The 24,964-nt window shown below is 41.0% G+C and overlaps 1 protein-coding gene across 1 annotated transcript; it reads right to left on the reverse strand.

The window, feature by feature from the left end:
• Positions 1–301: 301 nt before the first annotated feature.
• LOC145394081 (uncharacterized) lies at positions 302–24,584 on the reverse strand. The gene is made up of 4 exons (XM_080268049.1): positions 24,326–24,584; positions 7,442–7,579; positions 5,829–5,947; positions 302–1,011 (listed from the first exon to the last, which is right to left on the reverse strand). Exons 1-4 carry the CDS (start codon positions 24,382–24,384, stop codon positions 308–310), a joined length of 1,020 nt encoding a protein of 339 aa, XP_080124175.1. The 5' UTR covers positions 24,385–24,584; the 3' UTR covers positions 302–307.
• Positions 24,585–24,964: the final 380 nt, after the last annotated feature.

Here is a 24,964-nt window from a genome sequence, read left to right on the forward strand (position 1 = left end):
CCTCTCTTTAAAGCCACAGGTTCGAGTTACCTTCACTGGCTACACGTATGATTTAACTCTTTCGCTGCCATGAACCCACTTTGGTATTTTATTCACTGTAGTAGCAGACGATTTTCTTCAGCTGAGAGATCGTATACGTCAGAGGGTTTCTTTATAGACAGGTTTCTTTATTGAGACTTGTACTTCTATAGACACAGTCTCGTTGTTAAGGCTGAAACCGGACGGTTTTGCTCAGCTGAGAGGAGTTCTGACAGTCACTGGGTTAAAGATGTAGTTTGGTAATCAAACTGCCACTCATATTGTTTTTCTATTGGTGTTTGGCTCTTGCTGACGGAAGAGAGAGGTCCAGCGGGGAGGGGCACATGGACAGGTCGAGGGCTGTTGACGAATCCATGCCCTCCCTCTCCTCGTCATCGTCGTCATCGTCCTCTTCGTCCTCCTCCATGACGGGGCCGTGGTGCTGTAGCCCTCCTAGTCCAGCCAGCCCCGCACTTCCCTGTAGCAGTAGCCCGGCGTGGTACTGCTGAAGTGCTACCGTCCACGCCGTCACGGGGGGCCAAGACGAGAGTCCAGCCGCGCCCATACCCACGCCCACGCCCATACCAGGCCCTTGGGGAGCCCCGGGGAACAGCGTGGGCGGGAGAAGGGACGGGGAAGGAGCTGACGGAACCGGGGATGGAACCAGGGACGAACCGGATGACGAAGGTGAAGGGGAGAGATCCAGACGTGCTGAAGCTGACATGGATGAGTCGAGGAGCTCCAGATTTGACGTAGGGGGCGCTGGGGAGTGCTGAGTAAACGGCGGGGGAGGATCGTCAGCGCGGCGATAATGTCCGTAGATTTTGACGTGTTTTCTCAGAGACGAGGGATCCGTGTACCTTTTTCCGCATCCCGGGTGGCGACACTCGTAGGGCTTGTCGACGAAGTGTGTGCGGGTGTGCTTGAAGCGGTCCGAGGAGTTGGAGTAGGCCTTGTCGCAGCCTGCCACAGTGCACACGTATGGCTTTTCACCTGAGGAAGACGAAAAGAGTTTAGAGGTTAGGAGGGGTGAAGGAAAACAAAAGGAGCTGTGATGGTAAAGATTCGTTTTAACCAGTCGTCCATTTTCAAGTGGTGTTATATTTCTTATATTTTAATTTTTGATTATGAGGTCAGCCAGCATTCAACAGTCCTAGAAACGCATTCTATTTGAGGAAATCACGAAACTGAAATTGAACAAGGTTGGTTTTGAAAGACTCTAAGGTTATATCTTTTGGATGTGTTTGATGTGGGTTTTGGTTCTTAGTTAGGTTTGGATTGGATGGTTTCTTTACTGAAAGAGGGATGGAAGAAACAGTCATAATGAAGGGATAGAAGGTAGGGTTAATGTGCTTGTGGGGAAGGGAAGAGAGAGGAAGGATGCGCAAGAGTGAAGGAGGAGAGTGAAGAGGGTGCAGAGGGAAGGTAGGAAAAGGAAAAGAGCCTGAGAGGAAAGGAAGAATGGGTAAACAATGAAGAGAGAGAGAGAGAGAGAGAGAGAGAGAGAGAGAGAGGGGGGGGGATACATAAGTTACATGATGGATCAAATCAATCAGAAATGGATCATTTGCAGTACAAGTCTTATGTATTGAAAGTGATATAAGAAACATTAATCAAAGTATTTATTGAAGGAGAAATAACAAGTGCATCAGCCACATGATATACGAGTAACACCTTAGTATTGTGTGTGGTATGTTAGGCTGTTAGATACACCAGTTATTTGTTGATCAGTTTATCTATACTTCTCTTAGCACTTATTCCTCAGCCTCTCTGTTTATTCTTAATTCTTTATATTTCTTCTCTCTGCCTCATTTCTGTAATTAATGCCTAACTGCTTATTTATTACCTCCCTCCCTCCTTACCTACCTACCTGCCCACCTACCTACCTCATACCTACCTACCTACCGACCAGCCCACTTACTTCCTACCTCCCTCTTCAAATCACCACCCCTCCCATTGACACATTCTTGACTTTTCCTCCTTCTCGCACTTATCTCTGCCCTGCGTTCCATCTTCCTCTCCTCCCCCTCCATCTTCCTCTTTGCCTCCTTCCATCATTCTTCTTTTTCTTTGTCATCATCCTTTCTCCGTTTTTGCCTTTTATTCTTTCTCTTCTCCTTCTCTTCCTCCTGACTTACTTTTCTCCTCTCCATTATCCTCTCATGTCTTAGTTCTTCCTTCTGTATCATCTTCCCGCTTTCCTACATATTCTCTTTTTCTTGTCCTCAAATTATTTATCTTTCCTATCTCCACTCGCTTAATCTGTTTTTGTTCTTTCCTCCCGTTTTTCTCTTTTTCCTTATCGTTTTCTTTCCATTTCCTTCTCCCCTCTCTCCTTCCCCCCCATCTCTCTCTCTCTCTCTCTCTCTCTCCTTCATCCAGTCCCTCCCTCTCCCCCCTCCCTCCAGTGCCACCACCATGCCCCTCTTGTGTTACACCTGAGGGAGGCTAATTACGCCCAGCTACCTGCTGCCTCCCTTATATGGCAACGTTTCATTACCTGCCACTCCTGCCTCGTCCACACGTCTCTCTCTCTCTTTCTCTCTCTCTCTCTCTCTCTCTTGCCCCTTAGGTACGATTGCCCTAGCTCTAGTATCTTCCGTGTCTACATTGTCTCTTGCTTTTATTTTTCTTTTTTATTCTGACTTTCTTTGTTTTCTTGATTATTTTTTTTACATGTTTGTCTTTGGTGTTGCTTTCTTTATTAATTTCTTTTGACCTTAAGTACTCTTTATTTTCATTTGTTTTATTTCTCGTTACCGTAATAAATCCTTTTCTTATTTTTATTTGCTGACTTCCTTATTTTCTCTTTTGACTTTCATCGTTGTTGTTGTTCTAATTTTTTTTTTCTCGTTTTCTTTGTATGTGTTTCTTCCTGTGTTTTTTTTGTCTGTTGTCTTTATCTTTCTTCTTTATAGTTGTTGTAATTGACTTGTTTTTCTGTTTTTTCTTGCCTTTTGCTGCTCTTTTTTTTCTCGTTTTGTTGTCTTGTTTTTGTTATTCTTGATGTCTTTGTCTAATTTTTCTTGGATTATTTTTATTTAATTTTCTCACCATAAACTTTCTCTTGCTGTTCTCTCTTTTTTGTTTTTTGTTTTTCTTTCAAATCTTAAACTGGCGCTTGTTGTTTTCGCGTTGTTTTGTTTTCCTGTTTTTATTGCTCTTATTTTTGCGTGAAGTGTAGTGGGAAGAGTGCACTGAGCGACTTTGTTCTTGTACTCTATTCTTTCAGTAGTGTTTTCTTCTTCTTCTTATTGTTATTATTATTATTATTAGTATTAGTATTATTATCTGTCTATCTATCTGTCTATCTATCTATTGCCAGACGCCTTAATCCCGTAAGGGGTGGCCACAAACAAATCGCCTCCAAGTCCCCTTGTCCCTCGCCATTTCATCGACCTGTTCCCAGCTCACACACCTCTCATATACCTCTCCACTCCATCCTTCCTTCTCATCCTTGGCCTCCCCCTCCCTGTCCCCCCCCCCTCCACCTCACTCATATACACTCTCCTCGTTAGTCTGTCGCTCTCCATTCTCTCCACATGACCAAACCACCTCACTGTGTTTCTCCTAACGCCTCCTATCATATCCATATCTGCACCACAGTAGTAATAGTAGTAGGAGCAGCAGCAGCAGCAGTACTAGTAGTAGTAGTAGTAGTAGTAGTAGTCTATCTATCTATCTATTGCCAGACGCCTCAATCCCGTTTGGGGTGGCCACAAACAAATCGCCTCCAAGTCGCCCTGTCCCCCGCCATCTCACTGCCCTGCTCCCAACTCACACCCCCCTCTCTCATATACCTCTCCACCCCATCCCTCCATCTCATCCTCGGCCTCCCCCTCCCTCTTCCCCCCTCCACCTCACTCACATACACTCTCTTCGTCAGTCTTTCACCCTCCATCCTCTCCACATGGCCAAACCACCTCAGTGTGTTCCTCATAATGCTTCCTATCACATCCACATCCACACCACAACGCTCCTTTATATCCTCATTCGTCAGCCTGTCTCTCCATGTGCCTCCACAGGCTCCTCTTAAATAACTCATTTCCACTGCTCTCACTCTTGACTTGTGTCCTTCCAACAACGTCCAAGCTTCACTTCCGTACGTTAGAGTTGGTATCACAATACTGTCATGTAGTAACTTTTTCACTTCCATGCTCACTTCCCTGTTTCTTATCACTGCTTTCAAAGAACCAGCAACCTTTCTTCCCTGCTGTACCCTTTCAAGCACTTCACCCTCCAAACCTCCATCCTTACTCATCACACTACCCAAGTACTTAAACGTACTCACATTTTCCAATTCCTCACCATCCAACCTCGCTGTACATTCACAGACTTCACCTCTCTCAAAGACCATCACTTTACTCTTCCCTACATTCACCTTTAGATTCCGTTTCTTACACACTCTCCCAAACTCATCCACCAAGCCTTGCAGCTCCCCTTCGTTTTCACTCAACAACACAGTATCATCTGCAAACAACAGTACAGGGAGTTTCCAAACACTATCCTCTCTCTCCAGGGCCACTCCAACATCCACTACCCTACCTTGTACCTCTTTTATTACCCCATCCATGTACAGATTGAACAACCATGGAGACATGACACATCCCTGTTTCAACCCAACTTTCAAAGAGAAAAATTCACTTAGTTCACCATCCACACGCACTGCAGCCTTCGCACCATCGTACATACTCTTCACAGCATTCAACAACTTCCCATCTACTCCATATATTCTTAACACTTTCCACAATCCTTGTCTATCCACCCTGTCATATGCTTTCTCCAAATCCATGAAAGCCGCATACAACTTCTTTCCCTTCTCTAGAAACTTTTCCACTAAAGATCTGAGAATGAATATCTGATCTACACAACCTCTTCCCTTCCTAAAGCCTCCCTGTTCTTCTCCAACTAATTTCTCTGTTCTTTCTCTAACTCTGTCAATAAGTATCCTACCATACACCTTTCCTATTATACTAAGAAGTAGTAGTAGTAGTAGTAGTAGTAACTGAGGTAGTTGTAGCTGGTTTAAAATGTGGAAGTCCTTATCACTCACGGTATTATCGCAATGAAGAACAGGATATGAGTAGTAAATTCACACGAAAATATTTACAAGTTATATGGTGAAGTGCAATCATGTCGCTACTGAGGACGCATGTGTTTTATTCTGGCTTAAGGTTAGGCAGTTTTGTTGGGCTAAGAGATACCCTAGCACTCAGATGATGACATAAAATTAATTACTAGCGAAACGAGGAATCAAATAGAAAACGTATATGAGGAAGTATGTCTGTGGGGGTGGACAAAAAACAGGGAGTCCTTTACACTATTGACTATCATAATGCTAAGATTTTTTTTTTTTCGCTCAGTTAATAAATAAATGTATCGTTATTGTCGCTGTGATTTGTATTCTGAAACACAGCAGATCGTAATGCAGCTATGTAATGTTTCGCTTTCTTTGTATTGTTCCTTGTTCAGTTACTCAGGGAAGCGTAATAGTTTGGTATCACATCAAGAGAGAGAGAGAGAGAGAGAGAGAGAGAGAGAGAGAGAGGGATTTACACTTGTTTCTCACATTTGTAAACATTACCTTATGAGATGTACACCTCCTCTTTGATTTTTTTTAGCAACCGTTGGCATAAAAGATGTCTTTCCCCTTACACACACACACACACACACACACACACACACACACACACACACACACACACACACACACACACACACACACACACACACACACACACACACACACACACACACACTTCCTTGTCCTTTTTCCACCCTCAACGCCCACACTCCCGCCCACTGCTGACCTGTGTGCGTGCGGGCGTGTATTCGAAGGTTCTCCTGTCGACTGAACCGCTTGTCACACTGCCCACACACGTACGGACGCTCGTTCGTGTGTGTACGTATGTGGATCAGCATCTTGTACCTGCCGAAGAAAGGGTGTAGGTGAGATAAAAGATAATAAGATAGTGAAAAGATAACAAGTCAGAGGTGGGGCACGATGATGAGAGAGTGTTATGGTTCGGTAATAAGAAAGTAATGTGGAGAGTGATAAGTCGGTGGTGGGTGTGAGGCTGAGGTGGTAAGATAAGATAAAGAGAAAGTTAGGAAGCAGTTAAATAAAATAAGCAGATAGTAGTGGGGGCAAGACACTGGGGAAGAGAAAGTTAGTGATGTGGGTGAGAAAGCGATGGGAGTGAGTGATGGGGTACAAGAACAGTGAGGTGAGATAGTGATGGGGAAGTGATAAAGCAAGATAATGGGTAAGAGATATGAGGGAGGTTTGAATGGTGGAAGGAATATGATAGATCAAACTGTACGACATTATTACATAGGCACTGCAGGTAACATCCTTCAGTCACACCTTGCCGGTACCTGTTCTGGATCATTTAATTATGCTTAAGTATATTTAATGAGGTTCATTGCGTACTTCAGAAGGCTTGTAACCTTCACCAAGTAAGGTACTACAACCCCAACCCTCATCAAGTAGTGAAGCCCCAGGCCCTACCTAGCCTTGAAGCCCAGGCCCTCCCTCCCTCACCTAGCAATAAGCCTTACCACTCACCTACCACTGACACCACCAGTCTGACATATCACTTTTTGTTATCGCCATCACCTAGCAGTGTAATTCCTAGTCTCAGCTGTCTCCTAACTCTGAAGCTCTAGGCCGATAGCAGTGAAGCCCTAACCCTATCTGTCACCTAACACTGAAGCCTTGGCCGTACCTTGTACTTAGTAATGAAATGTTAGCTCATCCTCTCACCTGTCATTGAAGCCTTAGCCCTCTATCACCGAGCAGTGAAGCCTTAGCCCTATCTTCCACTTAGCTTTGAAGCAGTGGCCCTCTCGCATAGACCTGAAACCTTAACCGAACCACTCACCTGCAGTGAAGTCTTAGCCATGTCTCTCACCTGCAATGAAGCCTTTGCCGTATCTCTCACCGAGCATTGAAGCTTTAGCCCCATATCATGCCTACTACTGAAGAAATAACCCTATTTCTTACCTAGCATTGAAGCCTTAGCCCAGTCTCTTACCTAGGATTGAAGCCTAAGCCCCATATTTCACCTGCACTGAAACCTTAGCCCTGTAACACTGAATTTCGATTACTCACTCAGCAATGAAGTCCTTTTCCATCGGCAAATTTTGAGTCCCTTCTCTTGATTCTTTCATCGTACTGAAGCCCTAACCCTAGCCTTGTTGTAATACTGAAGCCTGAACCCATACCTAGAAATTAATCCCATAGTCCTCCAGCACAAAACTCCCTCACTGAAACCCTTAGCCTTATGTAATTGAAGCTCCGACCCTTATTTTATTGAAGCCCATCCTTATCTTATTGAAGCCCCAGTCCTATCCTGTTGAAGCTGAACCCTCTCCTTTTGAAGCTCCGGCCCTCTCCTCGTACTGAATCTCCATCCCTCACCTTGCATTGAATCCTTTGGTCCTGGAGCATCCGTGCCAGAAGCAGAAAAACGCGCCGTGCTGGGCGGTGACGTGCGCGGCTGTCAGGTGCGACACTAGGGCGTCCAGGCTGTCGAAGCTCGCACCGCACCCCACCCACCTGTGCGCACGGGGAGGAGAGTTAGTGTGTTGGTCAGGTGTAGTTTAGAAATTATGATATAGGGATAGAAGAGAGCCATCATTACAACCCTCATCTTGCTCATCATGACGGGGCAGTAGCATCATCATCATCATCATCATCATCATCATCACCAGCAGAAGCATAACCATCATCATCATCATCAGTAGCAGAAGCATAACCATTTTCATCACCACCATCATCATTCACACCATCATCCTCATTATTATTATCATCATCATCATCCCATCTACCTATATGGAAAGTTTAGGTGTATCGAGTCATTATTACATTTACCAGCATATATATTTTTGTAGTCACTGGAATGACGTATGTGTTGCAATATCATGTCACACCGCACCTCACCTGATGACCGGACTGACGACCACGTAACCATGAACAAATAAAAATAAAAAGAAATATGTCTGTATACAAGAGAACAGAGGTGGATCAGATTGTACGCCACCCAGATGCATTTACGATTTTAGATTTGTAAACACCGAGAGGGCGAAAATCCATAATCACATTTGCTCGTCACACTCTCCACCCACTTTCCGGACAGACTTTATTTCGTTCATTTAGCACAGGAGCAGTAATAATCTATGTCACCTTTACCTCATATTGTCCTGCACTTTACCTGCCTGCAGGTACTTAATTTATCAGAATCAGGAAGAGTAAAAAGACTTTGTTAATATTGTTGTTATTATTATTATTATTATTATTATTATTATTATTATCATCATCATCATCATCATCATCATCATCATCATCATCATCATTGTAGTTATCCTAAATCAGTTTACCACCGATTGCTCATCCTAAGTATTATATCATCATAACTCCTTTTTAGCAAAGAATGGTCATCTTTATTTTCTTATCTTAATTCTTTCCTCACCAAATTATAATTCATAACTAATTTCCACTAAAAGCAGCATGTAGAACCAGTAAACGGACATCATCATCATCATCATCATCATCATCATCATCAGAGTGCAGACACAGGAATATTAAATCAGTTTGCTGCATTCCCTCTCGCTGCACACTCAACCTTCGTTCAAACACGGGAGCAGCGGTAGTCTGCCATTCTGATTGCATTTATATTTCGTTAGCAAAATATGGGACGAATATAATGCAGTCAGCTTTACTACCATCATCATTAGTATCGTCATCATTACATCATAATTATCATTCCATCATTATCACCATCAACATCATCATAGCAGCAGCAGCAGCATCACCACCACTACCATCGTCATCATCATCATCATCATCATCGTAACTCAAACAGAAAAAAGGCAGAAAGAATGTGCAGCAATCCTTTTCACTAAGATGACGAGTTTTCTCTTTATCTCGCTGCTGCCACGGACGATTTTATTCAGCTTTCGAGAGGCCTTTCGTTGCTGACAGGCTTAACACAAGGCTGGTAGAAAGCCATATTGTATTTCACTATCAGTTTAACGTCTTCACTCCGACGATGTATATTTTTACTGTTATCACTTTGGAGAATTTGTGAGGAGGTTAGAAATTGTCTGTACTAACCCCTTCAGTACGATTGACGCCTTTTATTACACAGGGTGGTCCGTAAGTTGCGCTCCAGTAGAACCCAGGTGGCAGTATCTTATGTGTTGCGGGGATGGCTCAGTCGGCTGGTGTGGGCAAGGCATTTGGCGTTGGAAATAAATAACAACTGCAAGATGGATACTGATAACGCTGACTGAGCCGTCCATGCGCTACACGAGAACCACCCTGTATTCTTATTACCTTCAGACGACTTTAACCCTTTCACCACGATCACACCTCTATTGACGGTACTATTTGTTACTGTCAGACGAGTTAATTCAGTTAAGGGAGACTTTCCGACCTGGAGGGATCAGATAACAGCCTTCAAAAACCTCTTGAGTAGGATTTTCTAAGCTGAATAAAATCGTCTAGGAGTGATAAAAGTAATATAAAACGTCGTGATACTGAAAGAGCTAATCAGAATGCGGTAGACTAGACCTCTCTTAGTGAAGGACTAAAAATGTTACTAACGAACACTTCACATCTGTCGTCTTATGGTTATGCTTGTGTTGGTGATCTAGTGTCTTTACTTTCATTTTCCTTCATATCAGAGAGCCAACTGGGCAGAATCTGTACCTTCTTATTACTATCGGATGTTTAACCAGTGTTCAGGCCGAGCATCATATGTTTTAAGATTAATGGCATATTTTAGTTCGTCCCGCGCTGTGCGTGATTAGAGCTGAATACAGTTGTTTACCTGTTAAAGTGAACCACCCTGGTATTACATATATCCGCTCAGGAGTTAAGTCACATCATAATATTTTCATCGACTAGCGCGTGACAATTTTGTTCAGCTTAAGGAAATCCCTGCCTCTGAATGGGTTAAGAAACTTATATATAAAACGGATTAAATTCTTGAGAGTTGCTTGGGAACAAACTATATTTATCGTGTTTATAGACAGATATATAATCATGGACTACTGCAGTGGTATGAGAGTTATCAGGCTTCCTAATGATAATGCTTTAGTTCAGTAATTTCTTAATACTGAGGAGCAAGGAGATGATGCTGTCAGGAAGTTTTATACTGTATTATTTATTTTTAGTCTATGTTTATCTCCTACCCTCTTGTTTTACACGTATATCACAGGATAGAAGAAAAAAATATAATAACGTTGGTAGCTTGGATATTTTATAAATCTGTATTTTCATCTTTTCCTTATCCCATAATTCATAAACGGGGGATGAGATGAGGGTGAAGGAGTGTGTGGTGTGTGGGGGGATGAATGTGGAGGGGATGAGAGTGGGGTGTGGGGGACTGAGTGGGGTGAGTGTGGAAGGGGTAAGTGTGGGGAAGGGGATGAGTGCTGGAGGTAGTGAGGTGGGAATTAAGGGTGATTGTGGGTTAGGAGAGTGCGTGTGGTTAAGTATGAGGTGTGTAGTGAGGTGGAGGTAAGGGAGGTTGTGGGTGTGGGAAGTTTGGTGCGTGTGGGGGATTGGGATTGAGGTAGTGAAGCTGTGTAGACGAGGATGTGGGGACGGGTAATCTGAAATCTAGTGAGGCGAAGGAGAAATGAATGACGTGTGGATCGATGTTTATGTTACAGGTGCGTGAATTTGATACATAAACAGTAATGAAAGGTGAAACATCAGTATCATACCCAAGTTACAATTATTACAGCTGTGACACTGCAAATATAAGCAAAAAAGAAAGACAAATTATAGGTGATACTGATAAATAATTGTAATGGTGTCATGGTTTATTTATTTATATATTTGTTTTTGTGCATGCCTAATGTTTCACCTCTCCAATGGAGTAGCGCCGGAATACAGGGGAAAAACAGCCTCATTCACTCACTTTCAGTCTCTCGGTTGTAGTATGTAATGGACAACACAATCTTATACCATTTAGCTTATTTGTGATTTTCTTCAGTCACCTCATCTTTTGCCTTTCATCGATCACTGACACTTCATTCCAGTTAGCTCTATTCCGTACACGCTTCCCACCCTCCTAGATGCTCACACTTCTATGATTCAGCAGCGTACGTGAGTTTGGTGAAGTGGTATGGCATCAAAGAGAGAATGAGTGATGAGAGGTTACGAAGGAAACAGTAAAGATTAGAAGTGGAAAGTGGGAGAGATGGAGAGGTCTAGGTGGAAGGTGTGAGAGGATGGAGAGGCCTATAGAAGGTGAAGTGACGGCATATTTAAGGAAAAAATATATATATATTACACTGTTAAGATGGTAACATATAAAAGCAATTGTTCTGACTCCTCCGTGTGTGTTTATAAAATCTGTCACGCAAAAGTCTAAATTCGAAAACCATAACAACAATGACAGCAAAATAAGATTCAGTTAAACATGCAGTTCAAGAGCTGTATTTTGAACACGAGAACTGATGAGGATTGTGTGTGTGTGTGTGTGTGTGTGTGTGTGTGTGTGTGTGTGTTTTCCACTTGCTTATGGCTACTACTCTCTCTCTCTCTCACACACACACCTTCACCCCTGTATTCTTTCCCACACGACATACCTTCACCCCTCCCCTCCTACTTCACCCCTGTTTCCTCCTTCCTATCTCTCCCTCCCTTAATTCCATTTCTTCCACCTTCCCCTTACCCTATGTCCCCCCCCCCTCTCTCTCTCTCTCTCTCTCTCTCTCTCTCACCATCGCCCTTTTTTTATCTACCCCCACCTCGCCCATGTTGCCTTTCCCTCACCACCCTTATCAAATTCTCTCTCTCTCTCTCTCTCTCTCTCTCTCTCTCTCTCTTTGCTGTGCTATCCTTTTCTCCTGCTCCTATGCACTGTATTAGTATTAAGGCCAGACCACCTCGTAGGGACCGTAAGGTCTGTGTGGTCTGTGTATCTATGTAACTCTATGTAACTCTGTGACTTTACACTGAGCGACAAATGAAATGGTTTATTGTATTTCAGGGCACGATTTTCGACACTGGATGGTACCATAGAACCAAATGACGCTTGGTAATCTAGTGGGTTAAGGTTCTGCATCCACATGGAGCCTCCATGGGTTGTGTCTGCGGCGTGTTTGAGATTTCGTGATCTTGTGATGCCATTCACGGAAGGTGAAGCCGGTCACCTAATCCATAATTGTCGGAAATGAGTATCCTGGCCTCCAGGCCCCGCGCGTATATATATATATATATATATATATATATATATATATATATATATATATATATATATATATAGATATATATATATTGTATATAAATTTCTTAAGTTCCATTCTTTGAGTGTAATTCAATATAACTCCAAAATATTAAATCCTGACCACTTTAATAAGGATCATAAGGTGTTCTCTCTCTCTCTCTCTCTCTCTCTCTCTCTCTCTCTCTCTCCCTCTCTCTTTTCTCTCTCTCTCTCTCTCTCTCTCTCTCTTTTCTCTCTCTCTTTCTCTCTGAATTCTCTGTGTACACATAATACTTCCCACGGCCCCCTGCTGTGTGTGTATGTGCGTGTGTGCGTGTGCGTGTGTGTGCGTGAGTGAAGGGGGGGCCCCGGGATCCTGTTTCATACGCTAACAAACACACGAACATACGCCCATAACGCACACATACCCACGTAGACAGAGGAGGAGGAGAAGAAGAGAGAGAGAGAGAGAGCAAACTAATGAAAATATGTAGAGGATAAGAAGATAAAGATGTGGAAGAGAACTAGGAAGAAATGACTGGAAAGATGTAGAGAAAAAATAATATGGAGATGTGAGAGGAGGAAAAAAAAGGAAATAAAAGGAAAGAGGAGGAGGAGAACTAGAAGATGAAGGTGAGGAACAACGGAAGAAGAGAAGAAGAAAGGAAAAGAATTAGAGGAGGAGGAGAACTAGAAGATGAAGGTGAGGAACAACGGAAGAAGAGAAGAAGAAAGGAAAAGAATTAGAGGAAGAAGAAGAAGGAAAAGAAAGAAAAAGAAGACGAATAAGAAGACGAATAAGAAGACGAATAGGAGGAGGAGGAGGAGAGGGAGAAATATGGAGTAAGAAAAAATTAATATACAGAGGATGAGTTAAAGAAAACGAGAGAAATGGAATAAGTGGAAGATGCAGACAAAAAACGAGACGAAAAAGGAAAAAAAAATTGCTGGGAGAAATGTGTCAGAGCAATACCTGAGGATGGAGAGAGAGAGAGAGAGAGAGAGAGAGAGAGAGAGAGAGAGAGAGAGAGAGAGAGATGAAAGGAAAAATTAAGAAAGCGAGAGTAAAAGAAGCGAATATTTATGAGTAAGAAAAACGACAAAAAAAGAAATGAGACAATTAAGAGAAAATTTAAGAAAAGGAGGGCAAGAGAAACGAATATTTATGAGAGAGAAAAGCGACAAAAAGAAATAAAACAAAAGTGAGAGGGAGTAAAAATATTAAGAGGAAAATACAGAGGGATTAAGTGAAAGGAAAACTGTTTGTAAAAGAATAAGAAGGAGATGAGATACAGGGAATGAAAGAGAATGGAAAAAAGAGAAAGAACACGAAAAAGAGAGAGAGAGAGAGGAAAAGAACAAATGCACGAAAGATAGACAAAAGAGAGACAGGTTTGGAAACATTATTAAAGAGATATTAGGAAAAAAATTTGAGCAGTGATGGCAGAGAGAAAAAGTTAAAAAAAAAAAAAAAAAGAGGAGGAAAGGGAAGGCAAATGAAAAATGAGACCGAGAATTATGAGAGAGAGAGAGAGATCGTTTTATATATATATATATATATATATATATATATATATATATATATATATATATATATATATATTTATATATATATATATATATATATATATATATATATATATATATTTATATATATATATATATATTTATATATATATATATATATATATATATATATATATATATATATATATATGTTTATATATATATATATATATATATATATATATTTATATATATATATATATATATATATATATATATATATATATATATATATATATATATATATATATTTATATATTTATATGTTTATATATATATATATATATATATATATATATATATATATTTATATTTATATATATTTATATGTTTATATATAGATATATTTATATATTTATATATATATATATATATATATATATATATATATTTATATATATATTTATATATATATATATTTATATATATATTTATATATATATATATATATATTTATATATATATTTATTTATATATATATTTATATATATATTTATATATATATATATATATATTTATATATATATTTATATATATATATATATATATATATATATATATATATATATATATATATATATAGAGAGAGAGAGAGAGAGAGAGAGAGAGAGAGAGAGAGAGAGAGAGAGAGAGAGAGAGAGAATTTGATAAGGGTGGTGAGGGAAGGGAAACAAGGGTGAGGTGCAGGAGAAAAAAAAAGGGCGTGTGTGTGTGTGTGTGTGTGTGTGTGTGTGTGTGTGTGTGTGTGTGTGTGTGTGTGTATGTGTGTGATAGATAGATAGATAGATAAAAAGAAACAGATAGATAGATAAAATAAGAAACAGATAGATAGATAGATAGATTAAAACGAAAGTGATATTGATAGATAGATAGAGGTATAGATAGATAAAAAGAAAGTGATGTTGATAGATAGACATACAGATAGACAGGGGTAGATAGATAGGAGAGAGAGAGAGAGGGGGGGGGAGATAAAAAGGTGGTCCGGTATGTATACACGAAGACAAGCATGAAGGTTGACATGTGTAAGTAAACATGTCTGGCCTACAATATTGAGAGAGAGAGAGAGAGAGAGAGAGAGAGAGAGAGAGAGAGAGAGAGAGAGAGAGAGAGAGAGAATATGATGAGGGTGATGAAGGAGGCACAACAGGAGTGAGGTGAGGAAGTTAAAAAAAAACAAAGTGATAATGTGCGAGAGCGAGGGAGGGAGAATGAGAAGGGAGGGGGGAGGGAGAGAAAGGATTAAGGGTGAGCCGGAGGGAGAGAACGAAGGGGAAACAGAGGAAAGTGGGGAAATAGGGAGAGAGACCACCATTTCTCACTCTCCCTTTCCGTAGCTTTTCGTGGAGAGAGAGAGAGAGAGAGAGAGAGAGAGAGAGAGAGAGAGAGAGAGAGAGAGACGAAGGAAAAGTGAGCCGGAGGAAGGGAGGGTGAAAGAGATCAGCTATCGTTACTCTCCCTTTCTGTGCCTTCTCATACAGCGGTAGCGAAGGAGGAGAGAACTATAGGAAAGGAGAGAGAGGGAGGGAGAGGGAAGGAAGGGGAGGGAGAGGGAAGGAAGGGGAGGGAGAGATAATGAGGAAGGAAGGGAGAAGGGGCGGAGGGAGGAAGAGAGGAACGGAGGTATGAGGGAGAGAGATAATGATGAAGGAAGGGAGATGGGGGGGAGAATGGGAAGTTAGGTGCAGAGAGAGAGAGGGAGGAGGAACATAGAACTGGATGGAAGGATAGAAAAAGGGAGACAGAGAGGGAAGGGGAGACAAAAGTGAAGGGTGGAAGGGGCACACACAGGTGGAGGAAGAGAAGAATGAGGAAGAGAGGGAGAGAGAGATGAAAGTGGAAGGAGGAAGAGAGACATAGAGGTGGAAGAAGGGAAGAATTTGGGAGGGAGGGAGAGAGAAAAGTGGAAGGAGGAAGAGACAGAGGTGAAGAAAGGAAGAATGCGGGAGAGAGAGATCAGCTATCATCACTCTCCCTTTCATTGCCTTCTCACGAGGGTAGAGGCCAGCAACACAACACGGTAACCCAGCCATCCTACTCATCGTGAAACCAGCACGCTAATAAAACTCGACCGCCACAGCGATAATACTGCTCTTTTTTATCGGTAAATATAGACGTAGCGATTAGAGATTGTCATTGTAGACATGCGCGAAGGATAAACCACGTGAATGCCCTATTTATGAGGCTTTTCAGTACGATATATATATATATATATATATATATATATATATATATATATATATATATATATTTCATATTATCCTTGGCGTACTGTCATCGCACACTCGCTCGTTGTCGCGAAGCTCAGTGGACAATATCACCCCAGAATGACGCAGGGCTCGATTGGGGTTACCTTTTTTTTTTTTTTTTTTTCATGATACTCTTTTCTTTTTTTTCCTGCTGCCATTTCTACCATGTGTTTACGCTAACCTGACCTCGGACACCCCAGGGCCGCAGGCTTCTCCGAAGGGGTAATGAGGGAGTGGCTGTTATCTTCCTTTACAGATAAATTTATTCAGCTTAGAAGCCTCTTGTACTGAAGGGGACAGAACCAGTGTCGATTAAGTCTGTGTGATAGCTTTATTTTTAGTTTTTCATTTAATTCCGCATGGGAATAAGCCCCACGTAGTGAAGAGATAAAATTCTGATAATAATTGGTTTCATAATGAGACAGGCTGGTAATAGATTACAACCATGCCCCCTTCTTGGTGGTAATTATATATAGGAACAATATACTGATGCGCTAAGGAGAACCCGATGAGAACTAGTGAACAGGGAGAGACTGAAGGGCGATAGTGGTAATTGTCTGTAATTATCGACTTTAGAGATAAAACGCTGTCACAGTGTACCAGTGTGCAAAGAAAACACAGGAATCACCCCGTCACTAACAAGGATAGCATATACATATTGCCAGTAAATATTAAATGCTTCGAAACGGACGCAAGAGAACACTAAATTCCTCTCTCTCTCTCTCTCGTTGAAATTATGGGCATCACAGTTGTATGTTGTCATAATATCCCTCTGTGTATGGGGAGACCACACGCATTTTAATTATACGAAACTTTTGAAAGAATCGGCAAATCCTCTAAGTCAGATAATACTGTGATATTTCTCGGTTTGGTGCTGATAATACTGTAGATAACGATTAGATTTTTATATCAGACGCTTGCGAAGGGAACCACAGGGATCGCTGGTTTTTACAGTATTCTGATATATAATCATTGTAAATACCGTATTCTGAGATTTATGTTATATAATAATGAAACTCGCTTTTAATGTAGTTGTAGATATTCTTGCGATTACAGTTACCACTATATACTTGTACGCAAAGGAGAAACAATTTCTTATGAGTCAGAAAAAAATATGAATAGCCTGTTTTTCTGTGGTTCACTTGTATATCTATCTATGTCTATCTCTCTATGTAAAGTAGATCGGTAAAAATACTCCATATCTACCATTTATTAAAAATACAGCGAATCAGATGTTGCAGTACATAATTGTTTGCAAGAGCGACCACGAGAATTTTTTGTCCTTAACCTGTCTGCTACGAGGAATTCCTCCTAAGTAGTAAAAACCCATCTGACGGTAACAAATATGAGGCATCATCGTAATGGGCGGGGTTTAATATTTTGTTATTCAAGGCGACAGTGGTGAAAATGATGTATCCTTTTCAGCGGTACCTGCATGCACAGAGATTGCAGAAAATACTGATAAGCACAGAAGCACCAACACGAATGCTGTTAGGTATTTTAGTTTGAGACCGAGGTGGCATAATGGAAGAACCCTTCTTTAGAAGTCACCATACGTATTAAGATTGCAGACCGTCATAATATAATGATGTGTGAAGGATAGCCACTGGAAAATTTTAGCTACCGTATAAAGTATTTTGAGGTCAAGGCAGTGCAGTGCTGGTACGATATCCTGTTTTAGTAGCAACAATAGAGACAATGACTGAGGGTAGTCACTGTGTTGCTGCTTCAATAGAATGTCTCTGAGAATTGTTGTATTAAATGTTAACCCCTTCTTCAGTCTGGTGAGTATCTCTTACTTCAATAAATCATGGGTTATAGCCAGAATAAGACAAATATAGGAACATTGTTGTAGCTGTTGACCATCTTTCTTTTAGGCCGATGAGTCTCTTCGAAGCCAATGGTCTTTTTATAATATATTTTTCTTACAAACGGACATTTCTGTTCCGTTTAGGAGAACACGCTGGTGGTGAAGAGGTTAATGGAGAATATAATTAAGCACTCCAGTTCGATAAGTGTAGCCAGAGGTAGATAAAACTCCCATGTCTTAGAAAGTATGCTACGAAAATTACACCTTCGAGCACAAGGACTTAAGATAATGCTCAGGAAAGGTGAATTCCAAGAAAGGACGGCAGTTGCCCGGGAAATGTCCAAAATAAATCTATAATGTTCAAATAGTGGGTTTTTGCTGGCGTGGTGCTCCCTGCGTCATTATGAATACCGCGGGAAGGTGTGTTAGAGTCAAGAGAATATACAGACGTGAAGTATCCAGAACCGTGTGTTAGCCAGAGAGATATTTAATTCTGATAGAGCCCTCTCATGGGTGGGGTAGCTCTAGTATTTAATTCCAACAAACGCCAGGCGTTCATATTGGGCTAAGTGTTAATAGTCACTGTTAATCCTCTCACGGTTGGGATAAGTCTAGTATGAGCCGTATATTTGTAACATTTTTATATTAAGATATCTCTGTTCACTGATTTTCCTACCCTATATTTCATTGACAGAGATTATCTATATTTCCTTTATATAGATAGATAGACATATAGATAGATAAATACATAGACAGATACAGATATATGAATGCAAGCGATGATTTGGCGTGTTATAAAAATATTTTGAATTCGCATCGAGTGTAAGGCTCAGGAAGTGTGCCAATATTCTAGGAGTGGTCCGCCAGTCAAAATAATTGGCCACCCCTCATGTAACCTGTTAAACCTTCATTGACTGTTAGACCTATGTAACCCTCTCAAGGTAGGGACAACTCATTGACAACTCAAGTCTTTTAGTCCAGCAAACCCCAGGCTTTATTAATCGTATGACTTTATTTAATTGAGTGGGTAATGGGAGTGTGAGAGTGTTAGACCTTTACTGACCTTCGTACGGTCGGGATAACTCAAGTATTCTGTTCTAATGGACGCCAGACGATTTTATTCAGCCGAGAGTGAATCATAGGAGCTTGTGAGTGTTAATGTAATGTATACTGCACGTTATCCCTCACATGTGATGCTTTTTTATATTTTTTTAATGCAAGGAATAAGGAACCAAAGGCCAGGAGCCCACAAAACGTTCCTTCCAAGAAAAAACAAAAACAAGAACAATACACTTATGTAGTATGTGATTCCCTTCAGCGTAAATGATTTAATACAAGGTGAAGGGAAAAAATTATGTTCTGTAATTATGTATTTTAACACAATTTTCCTTTACAATTGGGAATGTAAGCTAGAAAGGTACTCATTTTAGGGGGGAGGGGGTGTGGGGACTCTCTCTCTCTCTCTCTCTCTCTCTCTCCACTTGTTTGTGTGTGTGTGTGTGTGTGTGTGTGTGTGTGTGAGAGAGAGAGAGAGAGAGAGAGAGAGAGAGTGCCACTGGAGGTCCGAATAGTGTCGGTGGTTACGTCACCTCTGAGTGGACGGATATAGACAGGTAGATAATCCTGACGAAAAGGTTGTGTGGTGAAAAAAAAGGTTACTAGAATGGCACTCATTAGAGCGCATACCTCCGCCAAGGCCCAACATGGAATATTTAAGAAAATGTCGAAAAACGCCCTATCTCGCAATGTTAAAGAAAGTGAAAAAAAAAAAAAAAAAAACTGGATCCGGTCGTTTATCCGGATCTGCACCTAAATTTAATGGAGTCTATTCTGGGCCAAGGCCCATTTTTCTACCAAGTTTCATGGAAATTCGTCCAGTAGTTTTTGTGTAATCTTGCTCACAAACCAACCAACGAACAAACAAACGGACAGGGGTGAAAACATAACCCCCTTGGCGGAGGTAATAATAGAAGAGAGGGCAGTACACAAGGGGAAATGTAAAGGAGAAGAGGAACGAGAATGAGAGAAAAAAGGAACAGAAAAAGAGGAAGGGGAAGATGAAGGATGCGAAGAGGAAGAAGAAAGAGTGAATAAAGGAGCAGAAAAAGAGGAAGGGGAAGATGAAGGATGGGAAGAGGAAGAAGAAGGAGTGAATAAAGGAGCAGAAAAAGAGGAAGGGGAAGATGAAGGATGGGAAGAGGAAGAAGAAAGAGTGAATAAAGGAGCAGAAAAGAAGAAGGGGAAGATGAAGGATGGGAAGAGGAAGAAGAATGAGAGAATAAAGGAGCAGAAAAAGAGGAAGGGGAAGATGAAGGATGGGAAGAGGAAGGAGAAGAAAACTTAAATTAGGAGGTAAATAAAGATGAGGAAGTAAAAGATAAAGGAACAGATGGAATGGAAAGAAAATGAAGAGACAGGGTGAAGATAGCTGCGTGTTTAAGCCTTTCAGTAAGATGACGCCTTTTTCATTTTATTTTGGTGGTTTAGGAGAGTCTTTTGGATTTAGGGAGTTAGAATTTAGTTTTCATTATCCTTTTCACCACGATGGATCTTCTCAAGGCTGAATAAAATCGCTAACCAGCATCAAAAATTAACAAAATGGCTTCATCCTACCAAGAAGGGTAAAAAACTATCATCGGCGAAATATATATGTGGAATAGAAATATGTGTCATTTTTGAAGATGAAATAACCCGACTGGATAGCTAGTTCAGTCCCTCGTGTTGCTTGTATTTTGTCACGTATGGAAACTTACAACTGTCTACTTATTACTGATTCCTTATTTATAAACTTTTCTGTTGATATGAGAAACAGATTCAGTTCTTCATACTTATTTAAGAGCAGCCATAAAAGACATTCTCAGTCTGATGGCACTGAGGTCCTTACTCTACATTATAACTGACAATATTACATACAGTACATTTAGTTCGGTACGAAAAGCATCTCATTTTTCTCTCCTACTTTTGCTCTCTTTCTGCCACTACATCTTATACAAGTAAGGCTCTCCCATCCCCCCCCTCTCTCATATATATATATATATATATATATATATATATATATATATATATATATATATATATAGAGAGAGAGAGAGAGAGAGAGAGAGAGAGAGAGAGAGAGAGAGATAGAGATAGATAGATATAGATAGATAGATAGATAGATAAATATAGATAGATAGATAGATAGGTTGAGAAGTAGGTGTAAAATCGTTCAACCAATTAATACACCTAAGTCGACCATGGTGGCAAAGAGGATAAACCACAGCGATAATAAACATTATAATTAATATATATGCAGTAAGCAGAATAAAATATCTCGGCTGCAGCAGGAAGGAAATAAAATGGATGTCGGCGAAATATTACATGAGACACGACGAGATCTCTACCGTAACTTTCCCGCCACCGCATCAGCTGATCACACGTTGTTTATGTTGTCTGGCCCCCCCCCCCAGGCACCACTCCCCGCAGGCCAGGGTTTGTGTGTGTGTGTGTGTGTGTGTGTGTGTGTGTGTGTGTTTGGCTGCTTTTGAATCGGATCATATACACCTGTGCTTAGTGTGTGTGTGTGTGTGTGTGTGTGTGTGTGTGTGTGTGTGTGTGTGTGTGTGTGTTTTCTCTCAGCATTACACCTTTACCCTGAATACTGATGATAAGGTGAGATGAGGTGGAGTGAGGTGAGGTGAGGTAAGGTGAGGTGAGGTAAGGTGAGGTAGGGTGAGGTGAGATGGGGTAAGAAGTGGTGAAGTGGAGAGAGGTGAGGTGTGATGGGGTGAGAGCTGATGAAGTGAAGAAAGGAAGAATAAGGTGAGATGTGGTGAAGTGAGGAGAACTGGGGTGGGGTGAGAGACTGTGAGGAGAGATGAGGTAAGATGAGATGAGGCTAGGTGAAAGAGATAGGAAGAGTGGTAATCTCAGGCAATCTCAGGTTATCCATCGCCTGATCTATCTACCGTCTCCTGCTCCCCCCGCTCCCCCCCCCCTCCTCCCCTCCCAGGTGTGGTGTGACGTCAGTGATTGGTGTATACAGGTAAAAAAAATTAGCATCTCGTGACGTAGAGATATGATCATTAATTACTTTACACATTTGGGATTTTGAATTAAGGGAACTGACAGGCTTGAATATTTTTTATTTCTTTTGCATGATTTTTTTTTTTCAGGTACTGGCGGCTTAGTTTTAGGACAGTATAAAGGAATTATTTACGGCAGTGTATTGGAATTATTTTTAGTTGTATATAGGAAGTATTTAGGCCAGTGCAAGGAATTATTTAAGGTAGTACAAGGGAATTATTTAAGGTGGTACAAGGGAATTATTTAAGGTAGTACAAGGGAATTATTTAAGGTAATATAAGGGCATTATTTAAGGTAGTAAAAGGGAATTATTAACCACGATGTATAATGCATGCGAATTATTTACGGTGGTGTATGGGAATTATTAGCGACAAGGGAGTTATTTTAGGACACTCTGCTTGAATTATTTGCGTCAGTGTAAAGGAATTATTTAGGCCAGTGTATGATAATTGTTCACGTCAATGTTAAGAAACTATTTATGCCCCTGTATTGGATTATATTTTATGAGTCAGACTGGATCACAGTTTACCTGATGATATATAGGCCTATTTCAATAATGATAATAATGATAATAATAATAATAATAATAAGAAGAATAAGAATAATAAATAACCAACATCAACACGTGCAAATCGCCGCAATATTTACCTCTGTTATCCTAGGTTATCTAAGGAAATGATGGCCAATAATCGTGGCGTTTATGACAACCTTAAGCAAACACTGTCATGCAAGCAATGAAGTGCATCGTTGCATTGGTTTAGTACCTATCTGCACGCACACCTTCGCTAAATGAACGATAGGGAAGAGACGAAGAGCTTTGGAACATCGCTCAGTCTCCACCTCTTAGGATCGTCGTAAATACCGGGAAGAAAAAAAAAATATTGATCACAGTTAGACGACTTCGAATTATCTTGACAAGTGCACCACAAGCAAAGGAATATGTATGTTATCTCTCTCTCTCTCTCTCAATACTATTTTTTTTGTACGGTCATTGAGTTTCTTATTGAACGTAGGTATAGCGGAAACTAACACACACACACACACACACACACACACACACACACACACACACACACACACACACACACACACACACACACACACATAAGCACAGGTGTATACGATCTGATTCAAACGCAGCCAAGCGTGCAACTGAACACACACACACACACACACACACACACACACACACACACACACACACACACACACACACACACACACACACACACACACACACACACACACACACACACACACACACACACACACACTGCATGTGACTATAGGTAGCCCACACAAATGAAAAATACATATACAGCCTGTGTAAGATTCATGCATGCATCAACACACAAATAGTCAATTATCCACAGCCAGCGAGCGAGGCAGACAGACACACAGACAGACACACGTACACAGCAGCGACCAACCATAAACTGACAAACATCTAGGACAACAACTACTGAGCGCGACAGTCAGACAGACAACCAAAGCGAACAAATCAGATCCAGATACCTAGTCAGATATAGATGAAATTAGAGGAGTAAATTAGACAGTCAGGGGTCATGCTGGGAGAGTGAGTCTATACCTTGCCCTACTTCTTCGCTCACTACCTCCCTCCTTATCTGCTTACCGTCATTCCTTCCTTCCTGCATCCTTTCTTACTTCCTTCTCTGCTTCCGCCTTTCCTTTTTTCAACCTTTCTTCCTTCTGAACTCACTTCCTTCCTACAGGCTTCCCTCCCTCCCTATTTCCTCCCTTCCTATTACCTTCCCTCCTTCCTTTCCATTTTCCCTTTCTGCTACCATCTCTTTCCTTCCCTTCATCCCTTTTTCCAAACTACTACAGAACTGCCATACATTGAGTCAACCAGACGTATAACAAGCTAACCACACATCCACACAGCCTGACAGACAGCCAAACGCAGACAGCCACACAGACATATGGACAATCAGACAGGTAGACCCACATATGCAGATGAACTCAGATATCTTATTTCTTTTTCTCCTCACTTCTTTCCTTCCTTCGTGAATTCCTTCCTACCTCTCTCATTCCCCTCCTTCCATACTTCACTACAGTATAAGTTTTCCTCTCTACCTACACCTCTTCTTTCATTCCTATTTTCCTTTTGTTTTCTGTCTCTGCTACCCCCCTTTCCTTTCTTAAACATCTCTCCTTATCTCCACAAAACCTCAGACAGACAGCCATGCAGACACAACGAGGCAGTTATGGACAGACAGAAGGATAGACAAACAGCTAAACATTCAGGAAATCAAGTAGACAGCCAGACATCCACAAAACTAGACAGCCACACAGCCAAATATGCAGTCAGTCATGCATCCACACAGCACGCAACCAACCAAACATGCAGCCAGTCAGACAGGTAGACTCACTTGCAGATGAGGTCAGGTGAGTCTTGTTCCCCGGGAGACATTGGGCAGTCAGGGGTCATGGCGGGGCACGGAGTCTGCCCTCCTTCCTCACTCACTATCTTGCCCTCCTTTCTTTCTTCCTTCCTTCTTCCTTCTTCGCTTCCTTCGCTCTCCTTCTTCGCTTCTATTTTGCTGGCTTGGTTTTTTCTTTCACTCTTTCAGCCCTTCTTCCTTCCTTCCTGCTGTATTCTTGCCTTCCTTCGTTCTCTTTCTTTGCTTCTGTGTTGAGTATTTCACTCTTCCAGTCCTTCCTTCTTTCTTTCTTTCTTCTTGCTTTCCTTCACTCTTCTCCTACTTTCTTCTTTCACTTCCAGCCTTTCTTCCTTCCAGTTTATTTTTGTTTACCTGTCTACTTCTCTTCCTACCCTCCTCCTCGCCTCCTTATTTTTACAATGGTGTTTTGTGCCTCTTGTTGTTCACCGTTTGCAAGTCTGTTACCTTGTTTTCCTTCCTCTTCTTCCTATTTCTGTTCCTTATTGTTTTCCTTTTAAATATCTGATAAGCAATAGGTCTGTTATTCCCTACTTCACCTTCCACTTTTCCTTTTTTGTTATATTATGTACTGTGGTCGAAATGTCATCCTTTTATTTGTTTTTTCTC

This window comes from Coenobita brevimanus, chromosome 26, assembly GCF_032717465.1.
Source record: "Coenobita brevimanus isolate Jiangsu-jjx chromosome 26, ASM3271746v2, whole genome shotgun sequence".
In the NCBI taxonomy this organism is placed as follows: domain Eukaryota; kingdom Metazoa; phylum Arthropoda; class Malacostraca; order Decapoda; family Coenobitidae; genus Coenobita; species Coenobita brevimanus.

Coding starts and splice junctions, on each gene's coding strand:
- LOC145394081 (XM_080268049.1), bottom strand. CDS start 24,384: ATGACCCCTGACTGCCCAATGTCTCCCGGGGAACAAGACTCACCTGAC. Junction 7,580..24,325: donor TCACCTGACCTCATCTGCAA/GTGAGTCTACCT, acceptor CCGTGCGCACAG/GTGGGTGGGGTGCGGTGCGA. Junction 1,012..5,828: donor ACACGCCCGCACGCACACAG/GTCAGCAGTGGG, acceptor CGTCTTCCTCAG/GTGAAAAGCCATACGTGTGC.